We start from the raw sequence: 20085 nt of genomic DNA on the forward strand, positions 1-20085 counted from the left end.
TTTATGACTATGTAAGTATATACACACACACACATATGGGAGTATTTATATATGCATATGTGTGTATATGTGTATACATGTATGAATATATATGTATCTCTACGTTTGTTTATTTCTTACAAAAGTTACATGGCTAGTCCACTGGGAATGGAGTCTAGTGAGCATAAGAAAGTTTTAACAGCTACACTTTTAAATTAATTTTTAAAACAACAATGAGACAAGTAATATATGAAGTTAATATTTCATAAAGTGTCTTTGGAAAAAATCTTTTTTAAAAACCATAAAACCAAAGAAGCCTATTAATAAGACTGGGTAATTACACAAAACCATACTGGTAAAAACAAAACAAAACAAAAAACTGAGTTATTAAAATACATTACTAGTTGCTTCAAACTAGAAACAACAGTACCTGAAGTCGTAGGTACTTCCACAGTAATACTACTGTAGGGTGGAGGAGAAGAGTCAGTTTCAAGCCCCGATGCTGAGGGAGCAGGCTGCCCAGTCGGTGGTGTGGGGTTGGAAGTTGATGGCTGCTCTATAGCGGATGAGTCTGAATTATCCTCTTCATTGTGAAGCTAAGAGAACAATGGGAAAAAGAAAATATTAATGTAAATATATATTTTTTTAATTTTTAAAGATCATTTCAGGCAAAGAATCATTTTTCAGCTAAAAACAAGGTAAAAATAGCATTTAAAAGATGAATGAACTTTTTAAGAGACAATCAGTTATTAAGTTTAGAATTTTGATAGTTTCTTTACAATAAAGATGAAGTTCAAATTGTTAGGAAATGATAGAGAAAAAAATTCATGATTACAAATAGATTCAAGTTCAATCAGTCCTACTTTGTGATGAGACAAAATTGTATTTAAGGCAAGTCAAGAAAAATGTAACATAAAATGTCCTCTGCCATTTGAGGCACCACCCCCTCCCGTTTAGTGTTCACTGGGCATCTGTGTTATACATTAACTAGGTCCCCTTAGAACACACAGGAATGCCTACTCATCCAAAAAAAGCAATTTCCATCTGGTGCCAGCAAGGTAACTCTGTAGAAGATAACGTTTCTTTCTGAATCCTGTAAGGAGTCACAATGACCCACGACTCACCTTATTTAACTAAGTAAACTCTCAGTACGTTACTTTGAGGTATAACCCTTTGTCTCAAAACCTTACACAACTGTGCCTTGGCCTCTAACACAACAGCCCTCAGAACTTCTGAAAGACTGTCTCTTGGGTTACCATCTTCAGACTGGCTCGAACAAAAATTTCCACTTTTCTTAAAGTGACTACTGATTAATTTTTCATCAACATTTGATTACTTTTTAACTAAATTCATACAGGGGTTCAAATTAAATTACGGGTTTATTAAATAAGACGCCGTCAATTTGTGGACTTTTTCCTTGAACATGTTGTTAAATAGTTCTATTTTTCATTCTTTAACAATTACCTGAACAGCAAAAAAAAAAAAAAAAAAACAGGGGGAAGAGTGAGGTGGGATGTGTGTGTGTGTGTGTGTGTGTGTGTGTATAAAAATAAAATGAATCAGGCTCTGTGTCCTATCCAAACATCATCTCAAAAGTTACCTTCCCAATGTGTCCTATTTATGAGCCTCCTGAAAAAAAATGTGGGCAATAGCACATGAAAATTAAAATATGTCTTTAGTGACCAGGGTGATGAAAAGCTGCACAATGAACCACAACTTTTTCAGTCTGAGAAATAAAAGGATGACGAGAGGGCTTTGTTAAACACGTCTGTAGTTAGATTTTATAGATGTATAATAAGTATTTTTAATGATAAGAAACTGTAAGCATTATGATTAACTAGCTGGAGGTCTAGCCTTCCTGTGTACAGACTACTGTTTCTTTTACTTTAATTGGTGTGTCTCCTAAAAATAGCCCTTTTTTCTACTGTAAGGTGATAAAATATTAATGTAATAACTGGAAGCATTGCTTTTGAGAAGCCAGAGACCTCACTTGGTGTGTTTTCTAAACACATCAAGATGAGAACATATGGACGTGCTATGAAGCATTGCTCAGTGGGTGGTGCCCAGCACCGGGGCCTGGTGGGTTAGCCAGCAAGCAGTATGGCCTTTTTTTCTTCTCATTTCTTTTCTCTTCTTTTGTTTCAATTTGGGCACAGATCAGAATTATAAAGAGAGAACTGTAAGATTCTGGGGAAAAAATGTCTAAAATTGTACTTTAAAAAGTTTCTTAAGAGCTAATACATTTTGTTTACTGTCATATTCTGACTATATTTAGTACCAGAGGGCAAAACTGAGAAGCGTTAGTAGTTGCAAGGAGATAAATTTTAGCTCAATAAAAGAACTTTAATTTTTTTTAATTAGAATTTTTTAAATTATTAGAGCACTAGCTTTTCTGCGAGGAAACAAATCCTTTGAGGCAGATTTTGGACAATTACTTGGCAAGACTGCTGCATGACCAGGATGACCACACAGCTGCTTCTCCCAGGACAGTCCCACTGTATGCTTGTTATGCCAGGGCCCCACTCAACTGAGCATCTTCTCTGCCACTTACACTCTCAAAACAATTGTATGGTCAACCTACAAACAACAGGATTCTTGCCCTCTGTTGGAAATTAGTAGATGACAAAGGTCCCTAACTCTAAATAACATGATCTAGGAAAAAACCTCTGGCAGTCTCTATCATTCAGTGTTGCCTTAGCTACCTGATTTAGAGAAGCAAACAGACAAGGCAGCAATAAAATCAATCCAGAGAGTCAAGCTACTCATTACAGTCACCCAAGAAGAACGTGAGCTACCTTATCTATGCTCCCAGGGATAAAGTAATACAGCTGGTGCTAAGAAATTTCTTCCGACAGCCCAAGTGTTCCAAACCAACAGCTCAGAAGCTAGGTTCCCACAAAACATGGCTGCTTAGCAAACCAGATTTTCTACCAAAACTGAACTACAGCTGTCTTCCTCATGCACGCCCATACCATTAAGCAAATTAACAGAATCTTCTTAATTTTAGGCTTAATCCCTTCCCCCCAGTTTTTTTCCACTACACTTTTGCTGTCCCTGGATACTTTTCTGCTAGTGAAGCTAGCCTATGATAAAGCAATGATTAAGAAATTATACAAATGATTAGGAAGAACAAGTGAATATGAATGGAAAAACTGCAAGTTGGCAAATCATGCCTACTTTTCAGCTTCTTCTTTTGAAAGTAGTAGTTTGGTTGTAGTTTTGTATTTCATAATGTAATACAGGCATACTTTTGCTAGTGAAAGTCGTGCTGGTATGAGAGACTATCATTATTTCATGCTGCTCCACAAAGGGCACCTCATAATCTCCCAATCTGGCTCACATCAGTTTAGCATGAAAAGACCACAATGTCTGCCATAAATATCTGTGTGTTTCATCACAGGAAGGTGTTCAGCCTTAGCCTCACGTTCTGTGGTTTTATACCAAAATATGTGTTACATATAACATATTTAAAGTTTACTTTTTAAAGACTACATTTTTCAGATCTGGACACTATCTTGGATTTTTGTCTCAACAATGCAAGTAGCTTTTTGAGATGTATTTATCATTGACTACACTATGATCTTAAGCAGTTAGGTTATCTGTGATAGACATGTGACTGCCTCCCTAAAATCTCCCATCCCTCTTTCATCATAGAGTCACAGTAACTTGGGTGGGATTGAACCCACCCTGTTCTAAGACTAGACCTTGACTATCTCTGTCAGTCAGGAAAATGCTCTCCTTTGACACAACATGGACCTCCTTCTGGGCAGATGCCTGAATCAAAGATGGGCAAAAAAATAAGCTAATAAGACTGTCCAGTTAGAGGATATGCAAAACTGCTGTGGAAATGATGATCCAGAGCAATTCCAGTGTCTGATTTCCTTAAGTGGCTTGGGGACCATAATTTAGAAACCCCAATGGAAAAGGTCCCTCTATGCATTTTTTAAAAGCAGAAGAAATTTTAAATAATGTTCGAATTATAAAACTATTCAAATCCTGAGTTTTCAAAATAGTCCAATGCTCTGGTTTTACAAGCTAACACACTGGTGTTTGTGAAGAAAAAAGTGCTGCCTAACATTTCAGTTCTACAAGGATCAGGCCATTAGCTACTGCAGTGGCCCAGAGACAGTGCCCCCCCTGAGGGGAATTCGGGATGGAGAAAAACAGGAAACATTCTGTGCTTTGGATCTACTGTCCCTTAGATAGTTAAGATGCATATCTAAGGAAACATTTCAAATGACCCAGATTCTTGCATTTTCTCATACACAGAAAAGCACTAAAATTATTAACTTAAGATGTCTGTTTTTTTGTGATTAGCAGTAATCTTTCTATGCTTAACTTCCCAGCAAATAAAGTTCATATATTATCCTGGCTCCTCCCTTACCTCTTTAGAGCAGTTGCTCAGAGCTGAGAGGCCACTTCCCAGCAACAGTCCTCAGTAAGGTCCCCGAATAAGACTGAACTGACAATATTTATGTTGTACATTTTTATTTCAGTCAACATATCCTATCCAAAACAAGTCATAATAAATATAATGACAATGGCAACTTGTAATGAAAAGGTTTTCCTTTCTGTTTCCTTAATCAAATTAAATAAGAATACTCTGACAGATTCTCCAGAAAGTTTCTTATTTGCATGCACCAAAATAAGTCAGCAAATGTGGTAACTAGGAAAATTTAAAAAGTAAAATTGGCTAAGAGGTATGCTTCACAATAAAATGATTGAGATCCAAAATAATGTATAGTAATATTTTTTAAAAAAGACAACACCAGACTTGAAAGAAGCCACCTTTCAGTAATCAAAATCTGAACATTCAAGAGGTTTTTAAAAGCAAAACTATTTAGGTACAAGTATGAAAAACAAAAGCTAGTAAACCCTAACTGCAACCATTTCCTTCGAGGAAATTACCAGTTTGCAAGATTGTGCTGTGCCCTAGAAGCTTAGAGACTCTTTAATTAGATCTGTAAATGTCATTACCTCCCAGTCAGCTTATGAGCTTCTGAAATTTAGGAAGTATGCTTTATTCATCTTGGTATCCCCTAAAACAGGTAGCAGAGTTTAGGGCACAGCGTAAGCTTCACATTAAATGAGCAGTCCACTAAGACTCCCAGAGTTTTTCTTTTACCAAAAGGCAAGAGAGCTTGGTCAATAATGGATGCACTCAACATCTCAAGATCAATAATCACACCATATATATTTCTATGATTTCCATGATGTTATTACACATAGTAGAAACCTGAAACAGTAAATCATTCAACTTTTGTGGGCAATCATCATAACTTAATAAGCAAGTATTTGTTCCCCAAAGCTTACTAAATTAAACTAATGGTGTTCCCCAAAAACCATAGGTAAGTAAATTAATAACAACCTAAACAAGAATATCAATTCCAACACTGCATCACACAAGTCTTTAGAATAACTACTCTAGAGACATTTTTATGACCGCTTGATAGAACAGTCAACAGTAAGGAAAGCCACAAAAATCACAAGGAGCTATCCTCTCTCACTACAAAATCAGAGTGAGCAAGGCTAGGTCAAAGGATAGAGACAAACTACCCCGAAGTTCTTTACACACTGACAGAAGACGCATCAATGACTTAGAGCACAGAACTGTAATGTGTTCATACACAGGACTTTTACTTACCAAAAGTAGTGTACTATTAAAAAATATAGGTACAAAATCAGGTCACAAAAAGGGTAGTATTTTGATACAAGTTAATAAAAATGAAAACTCTAGGGAAAACCAGATTATATTAGACAAAAGAAATGAAACAAAGTACACAGTAGGAAAATGAATGATTAATTTTAAAAGTAAATATTTCTAATAATTAAAGAAGCAAAAACTGTATGTTAGAAAGGATGGAGAAGTCGAACTACTGCCAGTAAGGGTATAAATTCATTAACCACCTTGAAGGGCAATTGGCAATTCCTAGTAAGACTGTAGGTGTATAGGACCCAGTAATTCCCCACTCCTAGATGTCAACACTAGAAAACTCTCACACTTGCACAAAAGGAGCCATGTACAAGGATGCTTGTGGCAGTACTATTTGTAATAGTGAGACACTGAAAACAATGGTCTGGTCAGCAAGCAATGAATAACTATTATTCCACGATTTATATAACACAATTCATTTTAAACTGATGAATTAAATCTATATGAATCATCATCGATAAATCTTTAAAACGTGCTAAGTAAATAAAGCAAGCTGAAAAACTATAAACTGGTAAAATGCTGTAACAAATATACTTTTACATACTCTAAAACTAAAATATCTGTTGTATACAGACACACATATATGTAATAAAAACACTGACAGGAATTATATACACCAACTTCAAGAGTGTAGAGAAAGGAACGAAAGGCTTAAGTTTATCTCAGGGAAGGGAAGGGAGGAATGCTCAAGACCAAAAATAAATATGGCAAAAATGCTAACATTCATTATCTCCACAGTGGATATAGAACTATCTTTTATATTATTTTCTAAACTTTTCTTTATGTTTAAAATGTTTCATAGTTTTAATATTTACTTAAAAAAAGAAAAACAAAAAGCTGGCCCACCAAGTTGTCTTCCATATACAAAGTATACACAGCACCCAAGAGTCCTTGGGAAAAATTACTCCACGATAAAAATCAATCAGAAAGTTAAGTAAATAAAGAGCAATGAGAAAAGATGTGGTGATTAGCACCGAGTCCTTTCAAATACAGCACTAATGCTAAATATAGTGCAAAACTACTAAATAAATAGCTGCTGTGAAACAGCAAACATTATATACCTGAAAAAGTAAAAATATAAGCAACATAAAAATCAGGAACTGGGAAAAGAAGAGATGAAAAAAAGTACCACTCAGCTCATCGTTCACAGCAGGGACTTAATCTCTAATTATCTAAAATTAAAATGTGCAGTTTTTTAAATTACTCTAGTTTCTTACTGGTTTTTATACTCTTAATTTTAGTAAAATCCTACAGAACCTAAGAACTCTATGGTAAAGAAACTTTTATCCAGAATTTACCAGTTCTTTAAGGATTTTTTCCTTGCTGTTAAATTCAAACAAAATTGTATTTCATATTCTCATTTTTAAAATAGAATATCATTATTCCATTCTTATCATGTTACTCCTGTCTATAAGCACAAACGCAATGATGCTCACCAAATGTCAATATAAGTTATTTCTGGTTGATAAGATTTGGGTGCCTAGATTGCTTTTTTCTTTGTACTCATACTGTCTGTATTTTTAAAAAAATAAGTATATATCACTTTCTATAAAAATAAAAGGTGATTACAAAACCTTTTATTACAAAAACACTCATACTTTAGCCTAGTAATTCTCATTTTAAGATTAAACCCAAAGAAACTAATCAGAAACTTAAAACAGGATGTCTTTTTAAAGCTGTTTATCATAGTGTTACAATAATTGAAAACTGGAAACAATCTGTTCATCCAAAACAGTAAACACACTGTATCAATATAACAGAACATTATACAGCCATTTAAGATGGTGTTTCCAAAAGATACTTAATGACACAGGAATGCTCATGACACAGTGTTAAATAAGTAACAAGACTGAGTGTAGATCTATATTATTCATCTTATTTTAAATAAGATGAAACCTTAACAATTTCAAAATGACTGTTAACAGACAAAATGGGTAGCATGGGTGCTTGCGAGCTGTTTGTATTTTCTTTGGTTTTTTAAAACTTTTCTGTATTTTTTCTAAGTTCTCTGGAACAGAGATGAAAGACAGTGTGAAATGTTCTTTTCTTGTTCTTAATGTAGGACAGAATGTAGTAAGTTAAAGAGATTTCCATCCATGCTTAAAGGAATAAGTTTCTACAAGTTAGAAAACTGACATTTGTAAAATTTCTCTGTGATACTTAAACACACACACACACACACACACACACACACACACACACAGACTTTACACCCATCCATTCAATAACTTTTTATAACCTTTCTCATCTTCACAAGAAAAGAAAGTCAGGTACATAGACCTAGTTATGATAGACGATGTTTGTTATTTTCCATCAACCCGTTAACATTACCAATACATAAAGTAATACCAGCATGTATCCATTTGAGTGTGATGACATTCTAATGAAACCCATTTTAGAAGTCAAAATGATTCATAAGGGCTTTTTCTTTGTCTCTTTTCCACCTATAACAAGAGTTTTCTTCAAGGTGCCCTTTTGCCTTACCTAGTTGTTAATCACATTTTATATTCATGTACATAATCTACAAAGGCATTCTGTTTTCACAGTAATACTATCTATTCCTTAGAACTCCAACGATAATGGCACGCCAACATTGTGAGCAACATACCACCAATGTTCCAATTGTTTTATTCTACAGTCTGATTAAAAAACAAAACAAAACAAAAAACTCTACAAACTCTCCACAAACAACTCTGTGAGAAAACGCCCATTAAGCACCCAGCTTAGCTCAGTAAGCTGCCGGCTCACGTAACTGCTGTGTTGGTCACTATTCCTCCACTGCAGTCCTGTGTACACGTGTAGACAGAGCTTCCTCCATCCGAACTAAACTCCAGACACTATACTTTCACATCATCTCAATGCTATAGGGTAGGAATGTGCAAGAACGAAAGGGACGTGTCACAAGGACAAAGGAGCAGATGGTCAAATCTGGGACAATCTGAGCCTCAAAATAAATGATGATAGTTTAAGATTATAACCAAAAGAATAAAATAAAAATCCATGAATTCATACTGATATAAGTGAATAAATAAACTGGAGGCTAAGGGAGCAAAGAAATGACAGAATTAGGAAATCACATTTGACAACCACCACCGTTATAACTCTTTCAGGCAATAATAACAAGTGAGCTCTAAAACCAATGGGTGAACATACTTATTTTTTTAAGGGACCTGTGTGGAGTATGCTATAAAATAACCAATATGAACCTTTCCAAAACATCAATGTGATCCATGACAAAGAAGATTAAAGAACTGTTCTGGATTAAGGGAGATGAAAAGACACAAAAACTAAGCACTATAGCCAATCACGGGCTAGATCCTGATCTTAAAAAATACATTTATTTTCTTGCGCTATAAAAGACAGTAGGGAAACTAGTATCTTTATAGATTAGAGTATTGCATTAAAGTCATTGATTTTGATAACTGCACTGTAGTTTGTAAGAGAATAGCTTTGTTCTTAGAAAATATACACTGAAATATTTACATGTAAAGGGTAACATGTCTGCCATTCACTTTCAAATGCTTCAGAAAAAATAAGAGTGTATGTGAGTATATATACACATAGATAAAGGGACTATCACAAAGCATATGTGATAAAATGTCAATATTGGAGGAAGCTGAGTAAATGGCATACAGGAATTCTTTGTACTATTTTTCCACACTTTTCAATAAGTCTAAAATTATTTCAAAATAAAGAAAAACAAAATGCTATATGACAAGAAAATAGAAAAATATATTCTATAAACAGATTAACTTAAAACTCTACAATTCTGGCTTCTTACAACTTCCACTCTATCGCCAGAAAGCCCATATGATCATTAAAAATCTCTACCTTCAGGCAATTTTACAAAATTATTTCTCCACATTTAATCAAAATCCTATTTTAGCTGGATGGCACTACACCCCTCAAAAGCCTCTCAAATAAGAATGTTAATCCTCGCACTGCTCCCCTTTATCTGGCAACAAGAAAACAAGGGAAATGTTCTTGGATATTGCCAGTTCTAATCAAGAGCCTCTCTTGAAGTTCATGCTGTCTATACAGCCTGCCAGACTTTCTCTCATCCTGTTCTAAATATTTACAAGGGTCCAAATCATTCCCCAGTGAGTAAGACTTACAAGTCAGCCCGCTAACTCCAATAGCATCCCTCTACCTTAATTCTTACCATAATAGAAGATAACTAAACCAGCTTAACACTTTAGCTATGCAACAGGAAGTAATGATATCCCAAGTTGAGTGGCCCAGTAACTACCTCAGTTCTCTGCTTCCCTGACCTGATCGTCATGTGGAACTGCTTCTGCTTGGAAATATTAGATTTCTGCATCTTAATTCCTGGTCACAGGCTCCTGGCCTCTACCTTTCTCACTCCGTTACTTCCACTAAGTCTATTCTTTGTGCCCTCTAAACTCGCTGCCACCTGGTTTTACTTTCTATCCTACATAGCCTGGACTATAAAGTGAAAACCTTGCTTGACATTCACCCTCAATTTCCTAGTTCCCATATCCTCTGCCATGTCTACCCTCACCGAGACCCAATATGGGATGAGCCTAACTGTCTACTACCTCCCAGCAGGAGGGAAGCAAATCCTGTAAGTGTGTAGACTGGTGCCAAGGACAAATTTAGTTTCAACCCCAGCAGGGCCGTCATCACCGTGGCAGGTGTTAAAGCTCCGCCACCCTTCAAGTCCCCATCTCCAACCATGGGGCTCTGTCAAAATCTTTGCTTCCTATTTCACAGAGGAAAACAGGATTTCAAGCAAAAATGTCTTCAACTTCTCTCCCCTGCATCTCTAAATTTAGCATATGGTTTCCACTTACATTCTTTGCTCCTAAATGCCAGACAGCCATACAGAGAAGATCCTGCCTCCCCAAGTATCATTTTTTTTCTTTACATTATGTCTCTTTCTTTTCTCCACTAACTTCTTTATGCCCACGTGTATATTCTATTCACACCATACTTAAAAAAGAAAAAACCTGCCCCCAGATAAAATTAAAAATTTTTCCCATCCTTTTTGAACTATTTCCATCTTGCCCTTCCTTTCCTTCAGTGACAAACATCCTAGAAGAAGAAGAAGAAGAAATATTCTGTGTACTTCTAGTTCTCATTTCCTCCTCAAACCATTAGCATCTGGCTTTTACTCAAACAATTCTTGCTAAGACAATGACCTTTTAACTGTTAAATCCAAAAAACTTTTTTCAGTACTCATCCTACCCCAAATCTCAAATACAGTTGTCCCTGTATATCCTAGTTTTCCAGAACTCCCCACCCCCACCCTGCAGATACCAAGAGTCCATGGATGCTCAAATCCCTCATATAAAATAGTATAGTGCAGTCGGCCCTCCATCTCCACAGGCTGCAGAAGCCAGATACGGAGGGCCGACTGTACGTTCAACACTGCTGAGTGTAGTTCTAATTGGTTTTCTTTCGCTTCCAGAGAATTAGTCCCTTCTGGTTGTCCTCCTATCTTTGACTGTTCATTCTGTTTGTTTTGAAGGGGTCCTTATTTTCCTCTGCCAACTTTAAAGAGTCCTAGAGAAAACTGAATCCAGAACTGTGGCTATAGCCTCTTTCACATAGAGTGGACTGAAGCTCCAGTCTAAATAATTAATTAGCTTGATTTAGTTTTATTAGCAAGGATATATGGCAACTAATCCCATGTAATACTGATAAAGTTTTTATCATAAACATTCATTTGTCATTTACAAAATCAGCATGGTGCACTGTCTTGTTTGACTTCACATTCTTTTAGATAATCAGGGAGTTGCTAAATGAACTAGAAAAGAAAGTAATTTGATGCTAGAAAATCTGAATTTAAGATATAGATCTACCACCTCCTGGATAATCTTGACTGGGTCTTTGAGCCTCTTCGACCCTTCTTTCTGTGATTCATTCATTTTCATTCATTCAGTCAGTTATCCGTTCCTCTACCAATAGTTACTAAATACTTCATATGTTTGAGGTATTATACTGTACTGGAAATGGGTACAAATACCAAACCATCAATTGCTAGAACCTTTAACAAGTCTCTGAGGCAAGGCCATAACACAGCATGACTAGAGCAGTGGGGGAATAAAGAAAAACGAAAGTTTGCCTATCCTATCACAGGAAAACCAGGGAACCAAGACCGGCAAGGCCAAAATACCAACATGCTTCAGAGACAGTTTTGTTCTTTCCTTAGCAAACACCAAAAAGCTAAGAATAGAATTCCCCAGCAAACTAAACAGTAAAATATCAATTACTAAGACACGCTGCTGTCCGTGATTCATCCGGGAAGCAAAGCACATGCTGAGATGCTGAGTTAAAGGGCTCACCCATCAAAGTGTTCTATGCCAAAGCAAACCCTCAAAAACTGGCTGATAAATCTAAATACACAATCTGAATAATTTCATAATATCAAGAGCCAAATACACACACACACACACACACACACATTCTCTGTCTGTTTCCCTCAAAAGTTGGCAGTGTGCCCCATACTGCTTCCCCCCATATATTTCTTTAATCCTGTGTAAATACTACTTATTCTCAGGTTACAGTGATCACTATAATGCCACCTTTCTAAAGGCACTTGTCAGTTAAAAAAAAAAAATACTGCTACACCAAGGTTTTCAACAACACTTGACATGATTGGCATTTTCTAGTAAAAATTTACACACATGAATTCATTATGGCATTGATTTGCACTGGGAGCAAATGATGTGCAAGACAAAATATAACTTGGGTCTTTGAAGAAACCAGAGCAAAAGTACCATCCAGAGAGAAGCTGAGTAGGTGGTTCTCTAAGGTACTCAAATTCCAATTGTCAGCAAACCTATCTCAGCCCACATAATAAAATAAATTTACCAAACAGCTTTAGAGGGGAAAAACCCCAGTAAACTAAAATTTTAACTTTACTTTTTAAAGAGTGAATTTTTCTTTGAAGAGAAACCTGAGTTGGCATAACTAAAACATGGGAAAAGACAGATCTGAAAATATTTCATTATACAGTAATTTTGTTTTTAATTAACTAAGTCAATGAAAAGCCCTGTGTAGGAATATATCATGTACCAACGAGCCAAATAACAAAATACTGGCACAAACAGTTCTGACTGTCTCAACCATCTACAATGGACTAAAAATATGAAGCATATTGCTTAAGTATATAGATTTTGGGATCAACTTTTCTAGACTCAAATCTAGGCACCAGCACTTACCAACTCTGTGAGCTGCTTGGGCATTTTTATCATCTACAAAATGGAGTCTGTTTTCTCACAGGGTTTTCATAAGGATTCAAAAACACATAAGCACCTATTCTAAATACTTAGAATAATACCTAACATAGTAAAGGACTAATAAAATGTTACTTTAAAAAAGAGGCACTTTACATATATCATCTACTTCAGTTCCAACAACAATCCTCTGAGATGAATATATATAATGGAACAAACAAAACAACTGAACTGAAACATCTAATTAGGGGCAAAGTCAACCAAATTCAGGTTTTACTGTCTCTAACTTCAGACTATTTCAAGATACTTCCAATAAAAATTACTATGGCAGTAGTAATCTAACTGCCATAGGATTCCCTTTATGAGTACTTCTGATGCTGATTCAAATACACACATACACATATACTACATACTTTTTTTTTTTTTTTTTTTTTTTTTTTTGAGCAGAGAAGGTTTATCGCAGGGCCAAGCAAGGTGAATAGGTGGCTCGTGTTCAAAAACTCCAAACTCTCTGATGGTTTCAGGGAAAAGTTTTTACAGGCAAAATTTGAGGTGAGGGCTGCCAAGTGCACACACACATCTTTGAATCCACTCATCCAGTTCTCTTTAGTGCCGTTAATTATCCAATCAAGGCACCAGTACCCCTTACCTAAACTATTGCTATAGCTTCCCAATTAAATGGCAAACCATGACATTTGGGAGGTCCCCAACGAAAAGGCTGGCTCACCAAGAAATGACACAACCCTAGATCAACAAGTCAAGAACACACAAACACAGCTTACAGAATATAAATAAGCAAAGAAGGAATATCCCTCCCCAAAAAAAACTCCAATATGAAAGAAAAACAAAACAAAACAAAAAATAGGAAGAAAGTTAATACAGGGAGTAGAAAAACAAAGGTCTCAAAAATGTACAGTTTGCTCAAGTTCCAGCACGGCAGTGTTAGATCCCCTAACTCTCCCACCGACAGCAACTCTAAACTTGGAACAAAAGACCAAAAAACAACGACCTGAGCATTTTGAACACTAAAGAAAATAGGGACTGGCAGGGAGGTCAAACCTCAGAGAAGTAACCTCACAAAGGAGAGTTTCCCTCTGTGTTCTTTTGGCAGCTTCACTCTGAGGCAGAACCACAGTTGTGAAGAGGCACCTGTCTTGGGCCACTAAAACCCCAGCAGGATCCTTGCTATTTCCAGCCAGAGGAAGCAGGGAACGGAGCCCAAGCAGATCAGAAAGTGAGGGGAAACCACCATCCCTCGAACCATGCTTGTGCAGAACTGACCTAAAACAGATGACTAAAAGCCTGAGGAATCAAGCTTAGATGTGAACCACTGCACACAGAATGTGAAACAGTGCTTACAATCCCAGGTTGAGTTGACTGCCTCTAAAACAAAACATGTACGTTTTCCAGAGGACCACAGGAAAGAACACCCAGGATAAAACCCACAAGTACTCGAAATACAAAATCATAGAAAATATAAATCATTCTCCAGGGAAAAGGCAATCAAGAGATGCCAATTCCAGCATGATTCAGATTCCAGTTACCATACAATGGTTTTAAAGCAGCTGTTACAACTCTGCTCTGGGAAGTAAAGCAGTATTACCTTGAAACCAATAAAATGACAGGGAATCTCAGCAATTAAAGAGAAAAATAAATAAATACATAAACAAGCAAACAAAATGTAAAAATTTGATAGAAAAATAAAATAGATAAAATAAAAAATTCACTGGATGGGATCCATAGCACAATGAAGACAACAGGAAAAAGAGCAAATTTAAATTGATTGACAGAATTTATCCATTCTAAAGAACAGAAAAGAAAAACGATTGAAAAAATTAGCAAGCTAACAAACAAATGAGCCACAAGGACTTTAAACCTTTAAAAGGTCTAGAAAACGTGTAATCTGAGGCTGAAAGGAAACGAGACTGGAGCAGGAAAAAAAATTGCAGAAATAACATTCATAACTCTTCAAAGTAGTGAAGGAAGTAAATTTACAAATTCAACCTGAGTGAGGCTGAAACAGAAAAAATTCAAAGAAAACTACACCTAGACACATCATAATTAAAACTTCTAAAAGTCAAAGATAAAGAAGTTTTTGGAAACAGCCTGAAAAAAACCAATATACTACATACAGAGAAACAATGATTCCAATAACCACAGGTTTCTCATCAGAAATCATGGTCATCATAAGAAAATGGAACAAAATCTTAAAGGGTTGAAAGGAAAAAAGAAAAAAGAAAAAAAAAAAAAAACTCCACCAAGAATTCTACACCCAATATATGTCTATATACTTCAGGAATGAAGGTTATTATTTAACCTGAAGACATTTCAAAGGAAAGAAAGATGAGAACTGACTAGAGCTGATCTTCACTTTAACCAATGAAAAAGGAAGTTCTTTAGACTGAAAAAAATTGATAACAAAGAGAAACTTGTTTCTTCAGGAATGAAGAGAAAGCACAGGGAATGGTAAATGTCTAAGTACACATAAAAGATTCTTTTTTCCGCTTAAGTTTTTTTTAAAATATGAGTTGCTATTTAAAACAAAACTGGTAATGTTATCGGTTGGGGTTTTCAGTGAATGTACAGGTAATGCAAATGACCACTACAGCATGGAGGCAGGCAGCGGGAAGCGAATACACAGACCTGCACAGCCACAAAGTCTTACATCTTACATGAAGCGACAGGACATCAAATATATACATTCCTAACTTCTCACATTTATTATCTTAGAGAAAGCACAAAAATAATCATAGTATTAACATTAATAACAGTAATAATAATGTAAAGAGGAATAGCAAAAGGGGACACTAAAGACAATTTTTTGATCAAATGATCCAAAAGGCAGCAGAAAAGGGTGAAAAGACAAAAAAAAAAAAAAAAAAAAAAAGAGGACAAACAGAAAAATAATACAACAGTAGAAGTAAGCCAACCATATCAATAATTACATTAAATACAAACATTCCAGTTAAAAGGCAAAGGCTGCCACAATGAATAAAAAAGCAAGACCCAACTATATGCTACCAACAAAAGACACACATTAAGGATTCAGACAGATATATTCAGAAAAAGATATGCCCTGAGAAAAATAAGAAGGCTGGAATGTCTATATTAGTATCAAATAAAACAGACTTGAAGACAAGGAGCATTGCCAGAGATAAAGAGGGGCATTTTGTAATAACAGAGCTTCAAAACATGTGAAGCAAGAAATTGAGATAATTAAAGGGAGATAACTCCACAGCCACAGTGGATTTTAACACCCCTTTGCTTAGCAACGAATAGAATAACACAAAAACAAAAATCAGTAAAGACACGGAGGATCAGAACAATACTATGAACCTACTTGATCTAACATTTATACATTATATCCAACAACTGAAGAATATACATTCTTTTCAAGTGCACATAATATATTACCAAGATAATATAAAAAAAAGCCTCAATAAATTTAAAAGAAATGAGATACACTGTGTTCTCTTGCCAGAAAAGAATTAAATTAGAATTAAAAAAAAAAAGACAATCTAAAAAAAATCCCAAATAAATGGAAATCGAATGTAATTCAAGAAATAGAGGATCCAGGGGGAGGGCATAGCTCAGTGGTAGAGTGCATGCCTAGCATGCACAAGGTCCTGGGTTCAACCCCCAGTACCTGCATTAAAAAATAAATAAACCTAAGTTACCTCCCCCACTACCAAAAAAAAAAAAAAAAAAAAAAGTGATGTTATTTAAAAAAAAAAAAATAGAGAATCCAACATAGTAAAGTGATGAAGGGAAAAGTCTCAGCATGACAGCTGTGTATCAGGCCTAGAGAACAAACAATATAGACAGAAACAGGAGGATAGAAGGATGTCTTCAAAGAACAAAATAAATGAACTAATAATTATCCAACACACTTGACCATGCGAAAAAATATAACTGAAAAGCAAATTCTGAAAAATGACTAGAGGATCTGTAAATAATTAACAATAGATACACAGAAAAATAAAGAAAAATTAGGCAACTGAATTAAAATTTTTAAATTATACAAAATACACCAGTTGACTCAGTAGTGAACAATATTTTCATAGTCATACAATATAAATACTAATTACTGATTTCACCAAATATTAGGTGCTTTTCATACATTTAATTTTCACAATAATCCTAAGAGAGAATTATCTATACCACCCTCCCTTTATAGATGAGGAAGCTATGGCACAGAGAGGTTAAGGAACTGGCCCAAGGTTACAATCTTTGTAAGCGAGAATTTGAACCTAAGAGGTGAGACTACAGAGATCATGACCTGGGAAAGGAAAGCAAGACACGTAAGAAAGCAAAGTAACATTAACAAATCGACAAGTAGCAGAATATACATACATATAGGTTAAAAATACAGAGTTAAGTAAATAAAGCAGCTAAAACAGTTAAAGATTGTTTTCTTCTGAGGAGAAAGCTTGGAGGACAACGTGGAAACAAGAGATTGCTGTTCCTTGTCGCCTTTTGGTACTCTAACTTTTGAAACAGTATGCCTGAATTATTTGGATTTTAAAAACCATATGCTGGTCAAAGAAAACTCACCTACAAGCTGAATCCAGCCCACAGAACGAGCACTGAGTTTGGGTTCTGGACAATCAGGCTGTCTGGGTTCACTCAGTAGCTAGTGAGGACGAGGCTCATCCTATACCATCCGGGACTCCTCATATCTGGCATCGCCATGAATAAAAGGAAGTTAATCATAATGAAAGTTCTATTTCCCAGGATCTTTGATATATTTTAACTCAGCTGATATGCTTACAAGTAATGAAATAAAATCTGTCAACTCCAAACTGTGCTGCGTAACCTTGAGCAGATCCTCCCTCCAGCAGTCCTCTGCAAAATGAGAAGGTGGAAGAAAACGATCACTAACTACTTCCACAGTATCTGGAAAGTTTACTTTCCTTCTTTCTGTAAGTAAGCCAAATAACCTAACCATGGTTAACTATCTTGCAAATGCAAGTCACCAGTCAGGTAAGAAAGTGTGAAAAAATATCGGAATTCAACTAAACAGAATCCCTAGCACTACTCTAAAGGCACAGCACATTCCCTAATTAAGGACTGTATGTCCTAAACAATACATTGTTACTTTCATGTAAGAGAACTCTGGGAAACTGTTCACTTTGTAAGATACCAGTAATCTCACGCACTGAGTTTACAAAATACTTACCAGGGAATAAGGACTAAGACAGGGATAAGTGCAGAGTGGGGGCAGGGGGAGGGGTGATGCAGAGAACTTGGTAGTAAAGGGTAGGAAATGGAAGTGAGAGGCAGAGAGTGAAGGAAGGTTTTCTGGAGAAAACAACATTTAAATAGATCTAAATAAAGAATAAAAGTTCACCATGGAAGAAGGAAGAAAAAAAGAGAAAAGTGAAATAAGTTCAAATGCCAGAAGGCAAGGGAGAGCACGGTATGGAGTGGTGGGTGGAGAGGTATGGGGCAAGGGAACAGAAGTATTACAGTTCACAATACTGCCGTGTGCAGTGCAGTAACAAATGAAGCAGGGGTGAGGTAAGGAGAGGCTCATGTTCTCTAAAGGCTACAGACAAAAATTTTAAAGGGTCTCAAATGTCATTTCAAGTGTTAATCCTTCTCCTTTTGTGGAAATCACACAAAAAGTCAGGCTGATATAAATGATAGCTTTACCCAAATGAGAACAAATGTTTTATAGAAACTATTGGATTTCTTCAGTCTAACATCCAATAGACTACAAGTTCTAAGAGCCTCAAAATTAGTAAAGAGGTAAAACCATACAGTTTATTTCCTTGTTCTCAAAGCCTCTGCCAAACAGCACAATTTCTTTACATGAAGTTGTGGGTAATTCTGGAGAAACACCATAGACAAAATCAACCACAGCACATTCCTAAAGTTTTAAAATATGAAATTGTTGACGTTCAAACAATCTCAAAAGTAAGCAAGTCAGAACCTTGAAATAATCTGATAGTAAATCTCAGACTACTGCAGCATTTCCCAACTTGCATTTGGCATGTCTCTAACAAGAACTTTACCCACACCTTAATTCCAGCTAAGTGATCAAACTTTCGGAAGAAACCATAACAACAAGGCATGAAAACATAGAGGATGACTTACAGTCACATGGTAGACAGGCTAGCCTTAATTATGACCTTTTGACTGAACAGACATTTAATAAAGGTCAGCAGAATGTATCCCACAGTTATTTTTATTTAAGTCAGGCCTACATATGTACAATATAAACAAAATTCTAAAACAATACATAATTAATACATGTATAATCAGACAAGGTTTTAGCAGGCAGATGTGATATTAAGGAAAGAATAAAAAGAAAATAATCTCTAAAGAATTAATGTAAAACAGATGAGGAAAATCAAAGCAGTACCCACAACTCCACAATTAATAAAGATACTAAGCAGGGCCACTGCACATGGCTTCATGGGCTCCTTACTGAACAGCTCTATGGGGGTGTCAATCATATGTGTGTATGTGTGCATGTGTATGTATACGCGTGTATATATGGGGTGGGGGGAGAGATACATACACTAAGCCATGTAATGTTAAGCTGGAAGATAATACAAAACACACACACACACACACACACACACACACACACCCTGAGAGAACCCAAGTCTCAGTAACAAAGAAAAAAACAAATATAAACAATAAGAATTAGGATAAAATAACACAGGCAAGGTTTTGAGTCTAGAGTTAGTCCTGAGCTAGCACCATGCATTCCGTTGTTCTTATCAAATACTTCCTAAATGCCTACCATACGCCAGATACTGAAAGATAACAGCAGTGAACAAAACAGACAAAAATCCCTGTCTTCATGAAGCTTACGTTCAGGAGGAGGAAAGAGGTAGGAATTAAACAAGCAAAATATTTGGAATATCAGGTGATGATAAGTACCATGGAAAAAACTGAAACAGGAAATGGGGCTAGGGAGTACTGTGAAGGGGGTGTAGTGATTTTAAACGGCCTCAATGAGGTGATCATTCCAACAGAATGAAGACTTTCTCATACATGAGGATCCTGTCTTTGCCATTCTCCTAGGAAATTTTATACTCTGGGGTCTCCATCCCAATTCTAGTGACAAATTAAGTGCCTGCCCAATTACCAGGTAGAAGTAAGTGATACATACAACGTTACCACATTCCCGAGGGTTTATTTGGAGACTGGGTGAAATAAAAAATTAACTTCTCAGAA

The 20085-nt window shown here is 35.9% G+C and overlaps 1 protein-coding gene across 2 annotated transcripts in view; it reads right to left on the bottom strand.

Moving 5' to 3' along the window:
• The window catches only part of NDFIP2 (Nedd4 family interacting protein 2), a 56683-nt gene that overhangs the window by 25658 nt on the left and 10940 nt on the right, over positions 1–20085 (bottom strand). For both annotated transcript variants that reach the window (XM_014557141.2, XM_006182150.3), the window contains exon 2: positions 410–575. In XM_014557141.2, coding sequence (XP_014412627.1) covers positions 410–575 — 166 coding nt within the window. The remainder of the gene's footprint in view (positions 1–409; positions 576–20085) is intronic.

The sequence above is a fragment of the Camelus ferus genome, chromosome 14 (genome assembly GCF_009834535.1).
Source record: "Camelus ferus isolate YT-003-E chromosome 14, BCGSAC_Cfer_1.0, whole genome shotgun sequence".
In the NCBI taxonomy this organism is placed as follows: domain Eukaryota; kingdom Metazoa; phylum Chordata; class Mammalia; order Artiodactyla; family Camelidae; genus Camelus; species Camelus ferus.